This window comes from Typha latifolia, chromosome 13, assembly GCF_019914945.1.
Source record: "Typha latifolia isolate L0001 chromosome 13, TyphaL0001v2, whole genome shotgun sequence".
Taxonomy (NCBI): Eukaryota; Viridiplantae; Streptophyta; class Magnoliopsida; order Poales; family Typhaceae; genus Typha; species Typha latifolia.
In genome coordinates, this window is record NC_133098.1 from 4,465,423 (window position 1) to 4,485,581 (window position 20,159).

Here is a 20,159-nt window from a genome sequence, read left to right on the forward strand (position 1 = left end):
AAGAAGAAATAGGCTTGACAAATTTTAATCGGAGGCATCTCAGATTGGAAAAAAGAATATTTGTTGCTGCATTCAAATAAGGAAAATCTCGTTCGACTGCTGACTTCTTATGCATGACTCATTTCAATGAGCCTTCAATGCCATTCAATTTCTTAGTTATTTTTCAATTCGAATGAGTTTGTTTGAATACCCAAGTGTTCCATCTTTCTTTGTGTGTGCCCTATTCTAACAAGAATAAATTTTTTGGCCATATTTTTTATGGAGAAAACTGTTTGAAACACATTGGAAGGAATTTCCAACGCCACAGTGATTTTGCTCTAAGGTTCCAACGAGAGTCCAACATTTATAGACTTCAAAACGGCGCACGAAGGAATTGTCTTCAAAAAATTATCTTGTTCGAACACCATCAAGTCTGTTCGGATGAGAATCCTACAATACACACTTCTTCAAACTAAAACTCATTTTTTTAGGTTGCCAATAGCTAAAGGTTGTGTCATTGATCTTTACAAGTACAACTAGAAATATTATATTATGAAAGACTGTTTTATCACAAATTTGCCGATTTTAAAAACTAACAAAATTTCTTTTGCCTTCGTGACGAAATCAAAGTTTCTTTAATTACAAAATTTATAAAAATACAATAAACCTAGTACAAGAGAGCACAATCAATTTTAACACAAGGCTCAGTGACTTTTGAAACACATAACTTATATACCATATGCACATATATGAGAATATTGTGATAAATATGCAATAATAATAAACATGATAACCTAGTAAAGTTATGAAAATAATAAGACACATCAAAATATGTAAGTTATACCAAGAAGTAAAGACTGTTCTCCTTCTTATTATCTAAAATTGACAAAGGGACTCATTAAGGTGATAGACACTACCATTAGATATATGAGTAGATGTCATTTATAACAATTCCCTGATGAGCCTATTTGGTCTATTTTGCTAAGACTTGATGCAACGATGAAGTTAACTACTGCATGGACTGTGAAATTGGTAAACAACTACTACATGGATGATGTGAGGACTCCTCAATTCGAGACATACAAAAGGAAGTTAACTATGCTCTCCTCATAAGTCGTAACACCTGTCAGAATATCCTCAGCATCGTCAGACTCCTCAATAGCCTCAGTATCCTCAACTCATGGACTATAATGTCTCATGACATGTGACAAACTATGACTCAAGGTAGTCTAGTCCAAAGGGTAAGGACACTGAAGAAATGGCTTAAATGGATCATGATGCAGAACATATAGCTTAGAAATAAACACTCCAAAAGGAAGGCCTTCAATAGTAGTCTTAGCCAAAAAAGGTGAAGTAATGTACTTATACAATGAGGCAATATATCAATCGAAACTCTTATAGCAATGGCATAGATGAGATAGGCACGATCTTTATCTAACTAAATAATCCTTGCTTTAGGATTCAGAAGTAGACCAAGTTTGAGAATATGATAAAGTTCATTGAGAGAGGCATGAGCAATTATGTTGGTATTCCAAGTGGCATTCAGACTGTACCCTAAGTGGCATTCGAACCAACAATCGTTTACAAATAATTTTATTGATGTTTGGAGGAACTCTCACATGATAAAAGAAAGTTTTAAACTATATCGAAGGAAGATGAAAATGGGATGAAATCAATGCTATACTCACTGAAATATCCACCCCACGAACCCTTGTCAATGCACAGTCTTCCACAACATCACGTACTAGAAGATGCATCTCAATTAGAACTCAAAGCAATAACTAAAATATGATATGCAAAAGCATATGCAAGCATAGTAAATATAATGTGGAAACTCCCTTTATCAAATATAGATAAAAGATTGAATTTCCTCAAACCAAGTATTATAATAACCAACAATTAGAAAACATTTATAGTTTAATTATTATTACCCACAACCATCTTGAAAGTGACTTGCTTGACTCTCCCTTAATGTGCAATTTTTCGTGCTAGATGTCTAACTCTTGTGGCCCCGAAAGTTGAAGGCCTACCTCCGTAACTCTTGAGACAACTGCAAATACAAATTTTAATCTAAGATATAAAAAAATCTCATGATTTCGTTCTCACAACCTCACTCACAATGTTCTCCAAAAGTATTTTAATGGCCTCGGAAAATTATGTTATATTTCCAGCAAGATCTCCGTTTTATAGTCCCAAAAAGAAAAGCTTGAAAAACTCATAACTAAAGAAACCTTAGATCGAAAAAGAAATATTTTAACATTGTGTTCGAATAAGAGAAATCTCGTTCGGACACCATACTTCTTGTGTGTGTTTCATTCCAATAATTAATTTTTTGGCCAACCTTACTATCTAAAGGAATATATTTGAATGAGAAATATTCTTTGGAACACCTAAATATTCCATCTTCTTTGTACGTGCCTTATTCCAACAAGAATAAATCTTTTTACCATCTTTTCTCTCTCTCAAAATTTGTTCGAAACATGTTTCAACAAACTTCCAATAAAATGGCAACTCTACTCTTAGATTCCAACGAGAGTCCAACACCTTGTAGACTTCAAAAAGGTGCACGAATGAATAGTCTTTAGGAACCATCTCTTTCGAACACCATAAAGTATGTTAGAATGAGAATCTCACACATAAACTTCTTCAAACTAAAACACATTTATTTTAGTTGGCAAGAGCTATAGGTTCTATTACTGATATTTACAAGCAAGACTAGATAAATTACATTATGAAGGATTCTACTTTATCACAAATTTAAAAATTAATAAAAATGGGAGAAGTGAATTGATAGCAGATTTCTTTAGTGATCTTATAGTTAGATTAAGAGATAATCAATATATTCAGTCTCTCATCTGCAATTAGGGCATTCTAAGGGCTAGTAAGTATTTTCTTCGAGAGGTTCACTTTCACTCAAGAGACCTATTACAATTACAAGCTAAAACAATGGTATCAATTAATTTCTCAAAAAATAAAAAAAAAACCATTGATACCCATTAATAAAAAAAAATGCTACAAACTATATGAACCATTAAAGAGAGCTAGAATACTAACTTTGGTGTATTAAATGAAATCCACTATAATTGAAATTAGTACAAGAGAACCATCACAACAAGTTCCAATCAAGCTTACAAGTGAACCATCATCTATAAGAAAACTGATAGTCTAAGCTCCAAATAAAATTGTAAGATTTAGAAAGACACCTCCAATTGAGCAACACAAATCTCAACACTTAGTCATTTACTCATGAGGCTAAGCTAAGCCAATCCTGCTAATATGATGTTCCAAAAGAGCACCACTATATATGCAGCCCAATCCCCATTCATGCAATGAGCTTATCTTTTTCATAAAAAAAAATGGAAAAATGGTAGGATTAAGTAGTATGAATATTTAACAGACATAAATAGGGCATATTGCAAATTTACTTGGCACTAATGGGCTTGTTGAGTGTTCAATTGGACTTCCAAAGTTGAACAATTAAAAGTCCATTATAGGGCCCATCTATTCATATTAAACTAATAGTCCATTTAGGACTAAGAATTTATCCACTAGACCTTAGGCCCAATAGAGATATGTGAACATTAGAACACTTTTAGACTTGTTCTATTGGGTGAGTTCTATTTTGCTTTAATTTAATTTCCCCTTTCAAGTACATGATTCAGCTTGTTGTATATGCTATCAATAATAAGCGTAGAAAGGTAATCCCAAACATAAAATATTTTATATAAAAAAAAATTCCTAAACTCTAGGTAAAAAATTATTTTGAGGATCGAACCAATCACAAAATAATTATTGTTATACGAGTATTTGATATTTGAGATATTTTAAATAGTTTAGAATGTCTAAATGTAATTAATTCTATCAAATTTAATAACATGATGGTATTTCTAAGCAGTTGTAAAATAAAACTACAAAGGAATTCTCCAAGTAATTATAAGAAGAGAATATAATAGTTGTAAAATATAATTACAATTTATATTTAATTATATCCTAATTAGAATTTTCCTCTTTCTTAAAGAAAAATAACAAATATTTATCTATATTAAACTGTATAAAAAGCCATAAGGTCAACTCAGATCATTTTTATCCTAGATTTTTATCCAATATTTATCCTTCTTTTTTCTCAACTAGATATCTAAAAAAATTAAGATAAAAACTACTTTTTATGTTGAGATAAATTCTCAATTTTTTCTTTGTCTCAAGATCTTATCCCCTTCCAAACTGCTCATATATAGTTTGTCTATAAACCAAACAAAAAGTGGACATTATGTTTAGGATGAAAAAATTGACCCGACTTCATAACCACACTATAATCTAATTTTTAAACAAGTTTGTGTCTAGTCTAAATGAATTCGTATCGCAAACGGTCAACCCATCTAACCTAATTAATAATCAGATCATGTTATATTTTTTACATAATCTATTTACAATACGTTTACAACACGATAACTAAATGATGACCCGAATAATTCATTTATAAAACACACAAAAACTCGTTAATAACACAAAAAAAACTCATTTATAACACAAAAAAAATCTTATTTATAACCTAACTAAACTCATTTATAATTTAAATTAAAAAAATATATGCCACATGATAATTCATTTATGACCCATGTAATCTATTTAACAAATAAATAATATTTATATTTATATTCATGGATTGGCTTAAATCCAGCAAATTCGATCCGATTGCCACCCCTCCATACGCTATCCCTATTCACTTCAGGAATATTCTTTTTTTATTATTATGGAATACAACTCTTTATTCCATAATAACAGCTAAATATTATAATATTATATTTTATAATACAAATATTATTTATCAAAATTATATTTTTTATCACAAACTAATTAAATTATTAATTTACCCTTGATACCTATTCGAGCAACCTATTATATACCAAATCAATGAGCATTCAAGGTAATATAATCTTTCCATTCAGTTTATATCACATATTTATTTTAGAATATAAGTGAATATAATAATAATAATAATAAAGATATTATTTTGAAAATAACAAAGAAAGAGTATTTATGTTAGAATTATATTTATTTCTAAAATAAAAGAGTCCTTAACTCCCAGGTAAGAAGGAGATAGAGATAGAAGGACTTGAGCAATGACCACCACCTCTGCTCTCGCCCACAGACATTACTTTCCCAGAGTTTGCCAGTGTTTGCTGTCCCACGCCACGCGGGCATTGGGAATTTGGGATCTATCAAAACCTCATAGGTGTCATTAATTACTGGCATTACCATTTATTATATTTGATTTGGTTTGGTCTTTGCTTTGTACTCACAACTATTAAATACATATTATTTCTCCTCTACTTGCCCCCACACCTAAATTTAATATCAAAGAAGATCTATTTTACTGTAGCTCTAACGAAAACGCTTGAACTATTTTTATTTTTTATTTTATAAAGACATACTTTATAGAGTTTTTTTTTAAGAAATTAGTTCAACGTCTTAATTTATAGAAAATGCTAAATAGCTCGGTATTTTCATATCTTCGTAGCGGTATGTTTTTTATGATTAGAATGGATAACTGGGTATAAAGTTATTTGAGGTTAGATTAAGCTTCAAAATTATTGCATTTGTTTCTCTTTCATCTCGGTAAGTTATATGGGCAACGGTGAAGGTAGAGGTTGGAAGATAGTGGGAGGAGGGAGGTGGTGATAGTGAAAAAGGAAGTTTGGAGTGGGCGAGATGGATTGAGGAGAAAGAAGAGAGGTGGATTTGACGGAGCAGAGATCGGTGATGGTAGAAGTGGCAGAGCGACAACAGTAGCTAGTGCTAATATCAATAGCAACATGAGTGACGATGAAGAGAGAGGGCAGAGTATAGATCGGAAGACAAAGGAGGAGAGATGATTAAATAATGGAATGTTTGAAGGAGGAAGAGGAAGAGAAAAAAAAAAGGAGAAAAACCTCTATAACAGGGAGAAAGACCACTCATCTCTCCTAGCTACTCAAGCTAGGAGAAAAGGGAGGGAGAAACTTTATTAACAGCGAAAAAGACTTCTTTAGTAAAGAGGAGAAAAAGAGCAGCTAAAACTTTATATAGGGCTGAACTTAAAATTAGTTGGATGTAGAAAGTTGATAGGAGTAAGTATGAGTAATTTGAAATTTTTTAGAGATAATTATACTTAATCCTAATGAACTATCATAGTTTTCCACATATATTATCTAAACTTTTTTTTATTATCTCCATAGGATTCCTGAACAAAGAAATATATCCACCTAGACCCCTCAATTAAGAAAAATAAAACTATATTTACTCTCTGAATAAAGAATTTTCTTAGATTAAGGGTGTATGTGGTTAAAAATATATTCAAAAGATATATGTGAAATAGTTTAAAAGGGCTATTAGTATTAAGCCATCTTTTAACTGACCAAATGTATCCCACTAACTTTGAATATAAAAAGAAGAAATGTTCTACATCATGCCATCAGTCTTTAAGATATCTTCAAACTAAAAAATAAAAAATTTAGGTGGAACAAATGATCCAACTAATTTGACTTGTGTCTATTAGATTAAACCCTTTAATGTATTATTTCAATAAACAAACATACCATGTAAAAAAGTTGGACTAACAAGTAAGTACAAGATCCCCTTCACATGAATCACCTCTGCTCTGCAATCCACTCCCATGTACAGAAAATTTTGATTGGAAAAGATAAGATTAAGATATGCATGAAGACAGCCAACTCAAAAGGACATGGAATCTAATCTTGCCTTCTGTTTGCATCTCAGCTAACCCTCCCTAATAAATAAATCAACAGTCAAACTGTACATCTAACACACCTCTCTCTCTCTCTCTTCTGGCAAAGAGAAGAATGGCAAGAAAGAGAGAAGCAAAAGACACACAAAACACACATAGAAGATGTCAAAAGAGAGGCCCAAAGTTGGATGCCCCACCTCACATGCAGTGTTCACTGACCCAATTGAGAGATATATGATTTTAAGACTTTTATTTAAGGATTGGATCCCAGATTGAATCCAAACTACTCCTTCTAATTGAATGAGTTCACTGTTCACTTCTAAGATGAGTGAGAGATACTTCATTAAATGAGTTTGATTCTTTATTAATTGCTTCAACCCTCATTAATGAGAAACTGCTACTCCAGGCATTATATAAGGTTTGTGCAAACAACCATCACTAAAATCCTACCAAGAATGTCACAAAAAAGGGAAGATATGTACTCTGTCATTTGTATGTAAAATATAAAATGAATTTATGGTCACTTTTCTTCAAATTTAGTTATACATCATCAGATTAGTATTACTACTGCAAACTGAAGCATAAAATAGTGTCTTGATTTAGTCATATGACTTTATTAAAGATCACAAATTGAGGTGTGAATTAATGTGCAAATATGTACAGTTTTTTTAATTATATAAAAAAAATTATGACATCCAACATAGAGTGCACATTAAAATTTATTATTATAAAAATAAAAAAACTTAAATATAAATTAAATTATAAAATCCCTTCAAATAAAAAAAAGGAGATAAAGGGTTTTTTTTTTCAGGCTACAAATAAAATAAATCTTGGGAAATATCTCCTTTTTGTTTTACTCTTTATTCAGCTATATATCCATCAACAAATTAGTAATCAGTTTGACATTTTTTATATCAAACCCCAAAAATTCAATTTAACACAAATTACACAACACCCCAAAAAAAGAAAAGAAACTAATTCATCAACACATACATTTTTCAACTGAAAATTACCGAAATACCCCTATCTCTTCCAAGCGTACACCAAGAGCGAGAACCCCTGGCCCCTCTGCATCTCCACCTCCTCCGCGCTCGCCCACTCCATCACGCTCGAACTGCTCGTGTTCGACGACATCGACGACATCGACGACGACGAGCTCGTCTTCACCAGCCTCTTCTTCCTCCCTTTCCTCTTCTCCCCACCTCCGCTGCTACTCTCGCTCCAATTCCTCCCATTGATCTTCCCAAAATAGCCCCCAACCATCTTTCGATATACCCCCAGACCTCCTCCTCCCTTCTTTCCAGAACACCTCTCCGCCTCCTCCGCCTCCTCCCACCTCTTCATCTCCGCCGCCCCGTCCCCCTCGAACCGGAACACGAACACCGCCGCCGTCTGCGGCGTCGGGGACGGACCCTGAGACGGGGGCTCCGGGTGGCGGAAGAGCCAGTTGTGGAGGTCCCATGAGACCTGGATCCGGTCGCCGCCGTCGACCTCCACCTTCTGGCTCCCGCGAAACTTCCACTTCAGCCGCCGAATTTGGAGGACCACCTTCCCGTCGATGGAGATTAACATCCCGGAATCGCCTCTCTCCTTCTCCTTCTCCTTCGCGCCGCCGAGGTCGATCGAGATCTCCCTCTCCTTCCCGTTGTAGATCGCCGTGGTGTTGTACGTCTTCGCGGAGGTGGACTCCCCCAAGACGACGTGCTCTCGCCGCGAGATGAGGACTGGGTATTTGGAGAAGAACGGGTTGGGGGGCCTTTGCGCTTTCGTCTTCTTGTACGCCTCCTCGCGGAGATCGCCGGCGACGAGTACCATCTCGCCGTCGACGTCCATGGAGACAAAGAACCCGGAAGTGGGCTCCGGCCCGCCACCGCCGGAGGGGAACCGGGCGCGCGTCAGGTCCCACATGAACTGCACGTGGCGGCGGCTGGGGTGGTCCTTGATCTCGAAGCGCTTCCCCCCACGTCGCTTCCACAACAGCCATGGCCGAATTCGGAACCTCAACACCTCCTCCTCCTCATCGTAGTAGCCTTCCTCCTTGTCCAGCGAGACGCGGAGATCGACGCGAAGGGAGAGGCCGAGGACGTTGCGTGACCAAGTTAAAGCCACCAGCCCAAGATGGGTCTCGTAGACCGAGGTCGTCGTCGTCGCCTCCGCCGCTTCGCCGCCGCGGAAGCACGTCGGAATCGGGTCAGGCATCGTCTTCCCCCTTCTTGGCCTTCCTCGGATTCTCGTATTAATCGTGTTTTAGCGATCAAAAAACCAAAAGGCGAGAGAGAGAGAGAGAGAGAGGGAGAGAGAGAAGATGGCTTTTGGTGTGGAATGGAGAGGAGTGGTTTCTTTGCTTGATAAAAGGAAATAAATCCGAGGAGAGAGGGTATTTTATAATAAATATCCAGATGCCAGATAGCAACGGTAAAAGTCACCGAGTCGGTGACCGTAACAAGCAGGGAGGAAGAATTGGTGGGGGAGGAGGTGGGTCCTACCTTATACTAATCTCATAATAAGAGAGGTGGATGATTGATTAATTACTTTAATAATAGATGATTCAATTCAAAAGAAATTATGAGATGAGGATTAGCTTAGAAGAGGGGTGGGGTTTAATTGATTTGGTGTGGATGTGTGGAGACTGGGTGAAAGTTTTCTAAGATTCTTATGATTAGGAAATGAGGGAGGAAATGGTGGTCAAAGTTGGTGTTGGGTTTGACCTTGTAGTGCATAGGCAGGTTTGAAGGGTCAACTAGAGATTGGGTTTAAATGTCTGGAGACCAAATCAATTTTAGAGATCTGACTTGAATTTTTATTTTGGAAATTTTAACATTGTGTCTTTCAAAGAAATTATGGTCATTTTAGTTATATATCTTTAACTCACCTATATATTTGAGGCATTTCCGACAAAAATATAGGAGTCGAATGATAAATATTAATATAATACAGTGTTACGATAATAAAAGCAAAATGCACTATGTTTTTGGGAAAAATTCAAATACTATGACTCCCATGGTCTCAGTTGATTCTTCCTGAATAACTTGGTAAGAGAAACTGTGTGCTTCCATTAGGAAAATTGATAGTTTTAACACATAGAATGTGTTTTCCTTAAAAAAATTTCTGAGTTTAGACAATATTTAATGCTTGTATGACTATAAAGAATCTATTTGTGAGACTTTGATGTAGTTAGATACAGTGGAATTCAAGGGCAATATATATATATATATATATATAGCTGCAATAGAAACAAGATATTGGTTAATGATCTCCAGGTAGAAGAGAATTTTATTAAATAAGAATACAATTTACATAGATTGAATATATGGACTTTTGGTTGTATAACTTATCTCACTTAATAGAAAGTTCTTTGACAAATGATAATAATTTTAAGATAAAAAGACCAAATGACTCATCTCAATCTTTCTTTATTATATTTTTAATAGAAAACTGTTTTAACTAATGATTATTTTCACTGTTAGTCTTAGATAAAAAATTAAGAGAGAATTTAATGATACACAGAGATTAAAACTATAAAAGAGTTGAGTGACATAATTAAAATTTCAAGGATGTACTTTAAGATTCAGTTTAATTACAAGGAGGTAAAATATATTTTCTTTATTTTCTTTGTCAATTTATAATCTAAGGAACTTTATTTAAAAGCATTAGAGAATTCATGATTAAATCAAAGTTGTTAGATTTTGGCAGCTCCTCTGATTAGACTTATTGGTGAGATTGGTCGTGTGTTTATGCTTCAAAGATTTCAAGCCGCCAATTTAGTGTGCTCCTTGTATTTTGGTCAACAATTTAATGCTGATGGATTGATGGTCAGGATAAATCCATTCTAGGGCTTATTTGTGAGTGGTTGACTAAAACTAGTAGTGTTTCATATTTTATTTATCAAAATAGATTGTTCCTTTAAATTTATTATCAAAGAAAGTCTATTTCACTGTAGCATTAAATCTTTAAAGTAATAATCTTTTTACGATTTTACCTAACCGTCGACTAGTTTAACATTTTTATCTGACGCTAAAACACTTAATATTTTAGCATTTTATTTATAAGAATCTATTTAATTTAATATTCCAACTGCCTAATTTAAATTTTTATTTTTATATAAAACACTTATCTTGATAGCATTTCTATTGTAGAAGTAAATGCTTATGAGTTCATAGATTTCCTTTTGGTAATAAATACGAGGGGCAGTCTATATTGATAAATAAAGTTTGGAATATGATTAGTTCGGTCAAAAACTCTTTTAGGTCTAAATTATTTTCGGAATAGTTTTTGTACTTGTATCAAGAAGAAACTTTTATTTATTCTTTATTTAAGATAATCAAAATATTAAAATAAGAATAAGATTAATAACCTCAATCATATATTATATACGTTATGATTACTAACAAACAAAACAGTCTTATAAATTTCTTTCAAGGAAGTAGTGATTATTGTTTACGGATCAAACCTTAATATAATTTAATCTCATTTTTTAAGTATGGTTTGCTCCTACCCCAGTAATCAAGAGATCGTTGGGCCAATCCTGTGAAGTACATAGCATAAGATGCATGACAACTATACGTATACGACGATTCTTACCACACCCAAAAAGAATACAAGAGGTCCGTGTAATTAGAATGAGTATGATCAAGATTGTTGGATATCCACGATCAATATATCAGCAAATGTGAGGAAGGTCCATAGTTTCTCTATCGAATCAACAAAGGACATTTGCACAAGAAAAACTCTTATTAAATTTTACTAATAATAAGACTGACCTCTTAAAAATTGAGTGCACTAATTTTCTACACTAGATCCACATCTTTCTATAATAGAGTATGCATAATTTATATAAAAGTTGCGCGCACAAAAGGCATAATCTTACTATTTAGAAAAAAATTTAAAAGGCTTAAGAATTATCTAAATGGAAAACTCCATGCTTTATTAATACTCCAAGGTTCAAAGAATGGGAAGAGGGTACACAAGAGTCCTATTCAAGGACATTGGATAGCCAATTCTTGCCAACCTCATTGCTATCCTAATCCCCATGACATTAGCTGTCATCCCAAAGACATGACCTTCTCCCTCAAGGGAACTCACATGGATTGCCCTTTTCCTTTCTCTTCTTATGGCTCTTTCCACAACCAAAGTAGCCATAGCCCCCATCATAGGGATTGCTCTTTTACTTCCATGGTTGCTTCTTTATGGACATATCAAAGGCCCCATATATGCTCTTTGGGAGAGAGAGTGAGTGACATAGAGAAACTTTCACAATCTAAACTAGACCACCCATGTGCCATGGCTTCATCTTTATCCCTAACCAACATCATCCTCAAAAATATATCTTAGTTAGGTTTAATTGTACACTTCATATTGTACAACTTCTTAATTGACTTCTACATCTCAACAACCATATCACATTGTGAGCACTTGGGTGTGGCTTATAGAGATAAACAAGCCAGCTAGAGCAAAGTTGTGGTAGGAAAAGGACATGCATCTTGCCATTATCCTCCCCCCTCTGCCCTCTTTATTAATATTCGGTCGCTTCAATCGCGGTCAAAAGGGAACATTACTTGACTAGGTGGCAGTTAGAGCTATCGAATGTACGTGATCATTAGATTGGCGCATAGGGTAGACTAAACTGAGTCCCTATCCATTGAGTAGATAAGATTCCTACGTTTTTTTTTTCACTTGTGAAATAAGATCAATACTAGAATAACTATTATAATTTCTTATAGTAGAAGAAGAAAGCTTATACCAATATAAGCTATTCTAGTGTAGTATTATAATTAGAATTAATGTGATATAAAATTGGGAATTAGTAAGATTTTAAATCAAAAGAACAAAATTACCTAGAAAGAGAAATAGGAATTGCCCTATCAAAGGGCAAAGTAGTAATTTACTATTATTATTAAATTAAATGATGTATGAAGCGAGAGAGGAGAAAAAAAAATTACTATATCAATAATAAGACTATTTTTATTCTACAAGTTAACGGGGGGACTAAGACAATCCACGAGAACGATAGATACTATACCTGCATGCTAAAATAGTTGCAATTTAGTGTCTATAAATCTACTGTATAATAGATCTAATCCAAATAGAATAGTTTAGATCCATAGATATGTTATGAATCTAGAAAGTGACCAGAAACATTTGTTTGCACAAACAACTCCCAGGGTTGGTGTCTCTTTGGAGGTTTCCACATCTACATCAGGAAGCAACCAACTTGCCTTTGCATGCAATTCAGTCATATATAATGCTAAGATTCTGGAACAAGAAACCCTAAGGTTACTAACCAACCTTGGCACATTGATATAAATTGTCTACTAAAACTTCCAACAACTTCAAAAGCTAGTTTTAATTACTTTATTGTTAATTCACTCAAGCAATCATAGTTTTCTTTTCTTTTTTACCATGTTCTTCTTTCTACTAACTTGTCCAACTTACTTAAGCTAAGTCTCTTCTAGAAGAGTTGTTTAGCACAACAAAATTTTAGTTTAGTAGCTTTGACACCCTAGGCTTTCAGCTTGTATACTTCTGTTTTACATTTCATTCCCCAAAAGCATGCATTTCTTGCATTAGTTTGCTTCGCGAAGCCTATCAAATAGCATGTCGTGTTTGTGTCTGACATTTATTTGACACTGATGTCGAACACATGTTAAGACACTTCTAAGAAATATTTAACCTTTAGAAAAGTTTAAAACTAAATTTCGCAGACATTCTCGGGACACGTTTCCAACACCAAATTTTTTATATGAATTTTTAAAAAATTTCTGCATATGCCGCAGAAATAAAACACATAAAATCGCAAAGTAAATGCCTAGGAGAAAGGCTAATGTATCATCCTTACCATTTGTGACTTTTTATTTATCTTGTCATAAATATATAGTATCTTATTCTTTATTTTCATATCATGTTGTATATATCCATATCTCATATTCATGTTTCTTATATCATAGCTATTATATAAGCAATTTGTATCTAGGGATCCGAATTGTAGTTGAATTATCGCAATATATTTTTTAGATTAAAGTTCCAATGCTTTGTTGAAATAAATATAGAAATATATGTGTATAATAGTAAATATTTTTGGGCTTGGGCTAATGACCGCCCAAGATGGGCTAAAGCAAATGCTCTGATTAGGCCAAGCTTAAGTTATATTTAATTAATTAAGTTTGGCCTAGAATTAAACCCTAAATGCCTCATTTGGTTTATGCATAAGGGTTTTTTTTTAAAAATAACTATACATTTCTTAAATGCAAATAAGATGCATCTATAACTTTACTTGCATTTTATTATTTGGTCATCGAATATGGATAAAGCCGTCTTAAATAATTTTATATAAAAATTTATATTTAGTACTAAACTATAAATAAATATAGTCAACAAGATCATTTTAAAAGAAAAAGACTAAAATGTTCTTAAAAAGATAGTGTGAAGCTGAAAGATAAATAGTTACAACTTGATATATCAAGATGATTATTTTTTTCAGGTCACTTTTAATAAATCACAAGTATTTTAGATGAAAATTGGTGCTACTACCACAAATTAAACTTTTCAAAAGAGATTAGAGCATTTGGATGGAGAAAACATGGGAATAGGTTAGATACTGAGGAGGGTGTTTTGATTATTTGTTTATATTAATTGAAAAGGGTTAGATATAGAGGATGATGTTTTTGTTATTTTTGCTAATATAAATTTTGCTTAGAAAATGTGCATAAATTAATCACGCCCTTCAAATTGTGCTAAGATTTTGAACATAACTCGCCGCGTGACTTATTTTATACAATGATTAACTAAATTATGCATGGTGAATATTTGTTTGTTAAAATATATTTAAAGGAGATCGTATTCACGAGAGACTGTATAATGCACGAATCAAATGACACCTAAAACTCTCAGCCTTCTCCGTTCACTTATGGAATAAGAATTAGTTTCTTCTTAAATAAGTCCTCTTATACTAGTATAGCAACTAAATAATCGCGTAGGCTCTCTCCTCTCACTTCATACGCACAACTTAATTTAATTTAATTATAATTATAATAAATTACTATTTTACCCTTTGATAGGGCAACACTAATTCACACGTCACTTCTTTTACAATTAATTCTCTCTCAAAATTTAGCCATTAGTGACTAGTAGTGCAGGAAAATAAATCTACAATTTGGATGAACTAGCCGTAGAGTATGGTTTTTACTAGCACTGCTAGGTTATTTCCATAGAGTAGGGTTCTTAACTTGTAGTGCAGGTTAATAAAAAAAGTAACCATAAGTATTGATGTAATTAAGGGTATTTTGGCCATTCGGTATAAAATATTACCAATTTCTAATATAATTTCACTATATATTCTCTATTACTTTAATATTAACTTTATATCGCATCAAATATATTTACTACTTATATTAATATACAACTAAATATTAGAATAACTTTTATCGGTATTGGTTCTTTTGTTTTAATATAAAAAATTAGAATAATTCTCTTAGAATTAATCTTATTCTACAAGTTAAGTTAACGAAGCATAATAATTTATAGAGAACCTCTAGATAAAGGAAGCTTTCTTGTCTTCCTTAAGCAATCAATAACTCAAAAACATAAACTAGCTTTATATTATAGAAAAATAAATCTCATCTTTTAAAGTCTAACATAAAGTGAATTGGATGAGCCCTGGAATCCTCAAAAGGAAGTCGCCAATGTAAAGTTCCATTCCTCTGTATGGGGTTAGAAAACTTCTACACGCTTCCTCTTCTTTTTCCTCTAAAGGCAGAGGTAAAGAGACTTTGTATTGTGAGAAACTTCAAAGCTGCAGTCCTCCACTTTCTCACTTGAGATGAACAACATTCTTATAGCATGGAAAGGGTCTTAATGAGAGAATGAATCACTCCAGTGCTTTTGATCAAAAGGTGCAAATGCCATTGAGACAATTTCTACATAAAATTAGACCATTTCTCATGATTTTCCAAGACAAAGTTCTACAGTGTCAAAGGCAATCCTAGAGAGCATAGATTGAGTCAAAGTTCTTTTAATCTTTTTCCTTTGGTGAAGTGCTCATACTCACTCGATCATATGATAAACTAGAAGCCTAGTCCGGCCCACCTCTTGAAGCTTTATGTAATTTTTGAGCATGAATAAATCCAGTCTAATGGACTTTCTCTTTCAAAAGAAAAGAAAAAGACAGAGATAAACCAAATTTCTTTCTGGCCTGGATGCTTTGTGCAAAGCAAAAGTCAAGAAAAAAGAAAAGCAGCCGAAATGTTTGACTTGTATTTATGAATTAATTTCTTTTTCTCAAAATTATTAAAGAAATATGTGATTTTTTCCTACTCTTAGAGGAATTGTTTCTAGTTATAATTTGTGCTGAATGGGCCACTGTAGAGGTTATGGATTCTCATTAAGTAATCTTCTTTATAGATTTTCTAAGGGTTAGCCCGTTAAGTAACTGAAACCTCACTTTTACTTCTAAGATAATAGCTCCATACATTCTATTTATAATGTATTACTGTGTATATATATAGCTAAGTATATTAAACAATTAGTCTTGCAACTTAATTAGCATAGTCGATAAGAGATCGTCAGGTGATTCTCTTCAAGAACGGGATAAAATAGATGGATATGGGAGAGTTTAACGTCTCATCAACACTCACATTTGATAGATGAATGCCATCTCACAAATTCGTGAGTCTTGACATCTCACCAAAAGTCACACTTAAAGTTACTCTAAGTCTGAGACGTTTCATCTCAAATCTTTCACAATATGTGAAAAATAAAATTTTATTGAATAAGGATAGCATTGTTCCTACCACAAGACTCTAATACATTATCTATAAACTCTATATCTCTAAAAATCTAAAACAACTAAGCTTCGAAAAGTAAAACTCTTATTCTAAGATAAACCCTGAAAAAGAAAGCTAACAAGAGCTTGAAAAACTAATTAAATCCAACTCCTAGTTAGAAAGATACTGCATCATCATTAATACTAGCAATATAGAGAAACTCAGTTTACATGGAATGGATAAGTGTATGAGAAGATCATAACATGAGTAGTATGTGTGAGAGAGATCAGCAGAACTCCATGGAGAGGTTTGAATCAAACAACTCTTCTATCATCTGCTCAATGTGATGATGGTCTTCAAGGTAACGAAACTGCACCTCTCTAGCACTGCCACTCTCTTCCGCCGCGTTGCTCCTCTTCTTGCGATCGCGAGCACTACTATCCAAGCTATTCTTGTCAATGGCATTAATGTTTCGTGATACCATGTTGAAGTAGTGCAGCTTTGCGGTGAGAGCGCCGGATAAGAAGGTAGAAGATGACGACGACGACGACGACGATGGAGAAGGGAAGTTTGTTCTGGCGGCGCCGCCGCACATTATTCTCGCGGCCTCGTCGTAGGCTCTTGCTGCATCCTCAGCTGTGTCAAATGTTCCCAGCCATATCCTTGTCTTCCTGTAAGAATGAACCTTCTTGATTTAATTACATGGATGGTTATTGGTTGTTAAAAAAATATCATCATAAATAATAAGAAACTTGAATTTTTCTACCTATTATATTTCCTCTTTATAAAAGGAGACAACATTAAATGCCTAACATACTCGTCAGAGATAATGCACGGATAATTTGAGCATATAATATTTATAATTAAATTAAAACGAACTCTAATTAACATCAGAATTTTCTCCTTTTTTTTTTCTAAGGCTTGAAAAATGTAAACGAGGCAATAGAAGATCATTTTTACTGCAAGTGAAACTAGTAGTACATATGAGTTGGTATACTACTGACAATGGAGTAGAGAGTGTTCAATTGACTTACAGGAGAGGATGGCGAATCTCCGAGACCCAGGATCCCCAGTGCCGCTGGCGAACGCCGCGGTATCGCTGCTGCTGCGGTCTAGCCATGAGATCTAGAACAAGAAGAAGAAGAAGAAGAAGAAGATGGTAAGTTTCTTTGTATTGGCAATGGAGTGGAAGGAAGGGGAGGAGGGAGAGCTTCTCAGTCTAAGGGGAAGAAATGGAAGTGTTAACGAGGTTGAATAGAGAGAGAGAGAGGGATAGAGAGAGAGAGGTTGGATACTTGTAGATTGTTAACGAGGAAGTGGGCCCACAATGTAATGTATTCTCTACTCCAAAATTTAGTTTTGGGTCCCACAAGGACTCTTTGTTCATCCAATTCCTCTCTTTACCACCTTGTTTTCATCTCCGTATTAATTTTTCACGGGTGTTCGCTTTCCCATGGGTTTAACTCCAATGCAGTAATTCTAACACAAACCATTTAACCCTTTTAGGACTTTTTCTTGCATCACTAATTAAGTCTATGTAAACTCTCTCTTTCACTCTATATATGTTTAATATAAATAGAGTTATCATTAGCAATACTCGCCTTTTGGGCTATCTATCTACTCAGTTCAATGAACCATGCCCCCAAGAACTTTATAAAATTCACAACCTACAGAAGTCCATGCATACTTAGAAGTTTGAACCTTGGGATGTGGAGTTTGTGCATGCCCATGTCATGCTGCCTGAAGAAAGGAAACCTAAGCAAGCATATTCAAAGAATTAAGACTAGATCAGCAGACAGATCTAGGGATGTGGATTTCATAGCTTTGGAAGGTAATGGCAGCATGAAACAAACTGTTCGTTCCATGTGAGAGGAGACGCTGCTTTCTCCTTTAAACAATCAATCCCCAAGAAAGAGATAAAAAGAATAAAAAATAAAGAAAGTGGGCAAGGAGTGAGGATTCCTAGCTCTCTCACTTGCAGCTATTTCTGACTTGAGCTCTGTTTGCTTTTCTTTTTAATTTACCCTTACACTATATGGTGCGATAGTAGTTGCCGAGTGTAAAGTCTTACTGAGCTCTTTTGTAAATAATCATGTGTCACATGTTAGACGCGATGGTAACAAGGCTGCGGACTGGGCGGCCAACACGGTAAGGGTAGCTCGGTCCGATTAGGTTGGGACCTTCGAATGCCATCCCATTTGAGTTATGTAACTTTATTGTTGCCAATGTCTCATCCCTGGCGAAGGGATAGACACAGCTGAATCTAGCTTTCTATTCAAAAAAAAAACACCTAGTATGGTGTTGCAAGAGTTCAAGAGAAGGAACGTCCAGAAAAAAAAATACAAAAGCAACAACACAAGAGATATTAAAAGTTTCATATACTCCACTCGATATTGGGCTATATTTATAGAGATTTCGTCGTAAGAGGATTGCGAATGTAACAAAGAAATCACCGAGGCTCAGGCCCTCTGTAGTTTGCACTGCCACCCTCTACTCTCTCACAAGGTTATAAGTCCTCTGCTCACTTATTATGGGATAGGAATAATTTTATTCTAAAATAAGCTCTTTTTATTTTGGGTATAGTAATTAAAACATTAAGTTATATTATTTTGGTATAGTAACTTATTCTATACGACCATTAAAAAATAATTTAATAATAGCCCATAATTATTATTTTGCCTATAAATTTGATAATACTTAATAATGCATCAGTTCAGCTACAGTTAAGATTCTCTCTCATCTTCTCTTCTTTATTTTCTCTAGTGTATAATATTTTTACATAGAATGTGAGCTCTTAACACCGCATTATCCTGTAGTGCATTTTTGTATTCTCTATTGCATAGTTATTTTTCTAAAATGTAGGCATATAATCTTGCAGTGCATAGTTATATTCTCACATTATAGGTATATAAAGTATTTTAAGTTCGTAGTTATAATAAATAATAATATTATATCAAAAAAAATAATATTTACTAATACTACTTTAACATATACTTAAAGATATTTCCGTCATTTGATTTAAATACCACCAATTCCCAATAAAATTTTATTATACTTCAATACTTTAATATCAATTTTATATCACATCAAATATAATTATTACCTTATACTAGTATTAGCTCTCTCTTTTTTATATTAAAAATTAGAGTAGTTATACATATTTCATCCTTATTTTATGTGAAGGAGTTTAAGAAAAAGAATGTCAAGAAAGAAATCACCAAATATAGGCTAGATTCATAAAGATTTCGTTTGTTTTACTACATAGATCATAAGAATGAGAATATAAGAAAGAAATCATAAGGCTTACGTCCTCTATATTTTGCACCGCCACCCTCTACTCACTCACAGAGCTGCAAGAGTTCAAAAGAGAAAAACGTCAAGAAAAATTAATACAGAAGCAATTATACAAGAGATACAAGAATTTTATATACTTCATCCAATATGAGCTATATCCATAGAAATGCCGTCTATATTTTGCCCTCTACTCATCTCACATACTATCTTATTATATTGTTGTGTTATTTTTAAACTCTCCTACTCTCCCTTTATATTTTATAGGCTTTTATAAAGAGTTCAAAGTAATAGAAAAGCCTGTAAGTAAGAATCACAAATAAATTAGAAACCGTCCTAATTTTGAAAGGCAATGAACTGTTCAACTAAGTGAGGGTTCCCCTCTCTCACAAACACACACACACCTG

General features: G+C 33.8%; 2 protein-coding genes across 2 annotated transcripts; both read right to left on the bottom strand.

Annotated features, from left to right (window-relative positions):
* Nucleotides 1-7,533: 7,533 nt before the first annotated feature.
* Nucleotides 7,534-9,053, bottom strand: LOC140799566 (uncharacterized). The gene has a single exon (XM_073153938.1). It carries the CDS (start codon nucleotides 8,900-8,902, stop codon nucleotides 7,727-7,729), a length of 1,176 nt encoding a protein of 391 aa, XP_073010039.1. The 5' UTR covers nucleotides 8,903-9,053; the 3' UTR covers nucleotides 7,534-7,726.
* Nucleotides 9,054-16,433: 7,380 nt separating this feature from the next.
* LOC140800117 (ethylene-responsive transcription factor ERF003-like) lies at nucleotides 16,434-17,721 on the bottom strand. The gene is made up of 2 exons (XM_073154780.1): nucleotides 17,496-17,721; nucleotides 16,434-17,132 (listed from the first exon to the last, which is right to left on the bottom strand). Exons 1-2 carry the CDS (start codon nucleotides 17,579-17,581, stop codon nucleotides 16,748-16,750), a joined length of 471 nt encoding a protein of 156 aa, XP_073010881.1. The 5' UTR covers nucleotides 17,582-17,721; the 3' UTR covers nucleotides 16,434-16,747.
* Between the last annotated feature and the right edge of the window lie 2,438 nt (nucleotides 17,722-20,159).

Coding starts and splice junctions, on each gene's coding strand:
- LOC140800117 (XM_073154780.1), bottom strand. CDS start 17,581: ATGGCTAGACCGCAGCAGCAGCGATACCGCGGCGTTCGCCAGCGGCAC. Junction 17,133..17,495: donor GAGATTCGCCATCCTCTCCT/GTAAGTCAATTG, acceptor TCATTCTTACAG/GAAGACAAGGATATGGCTGG.
- LOC140799566 (XM_073153938.1), bottom strand. CDS start 8,902: ATGCCTGACCCGATTCCGACGTGCTTCCGCGGCGGCGAAGCGGCGGAG.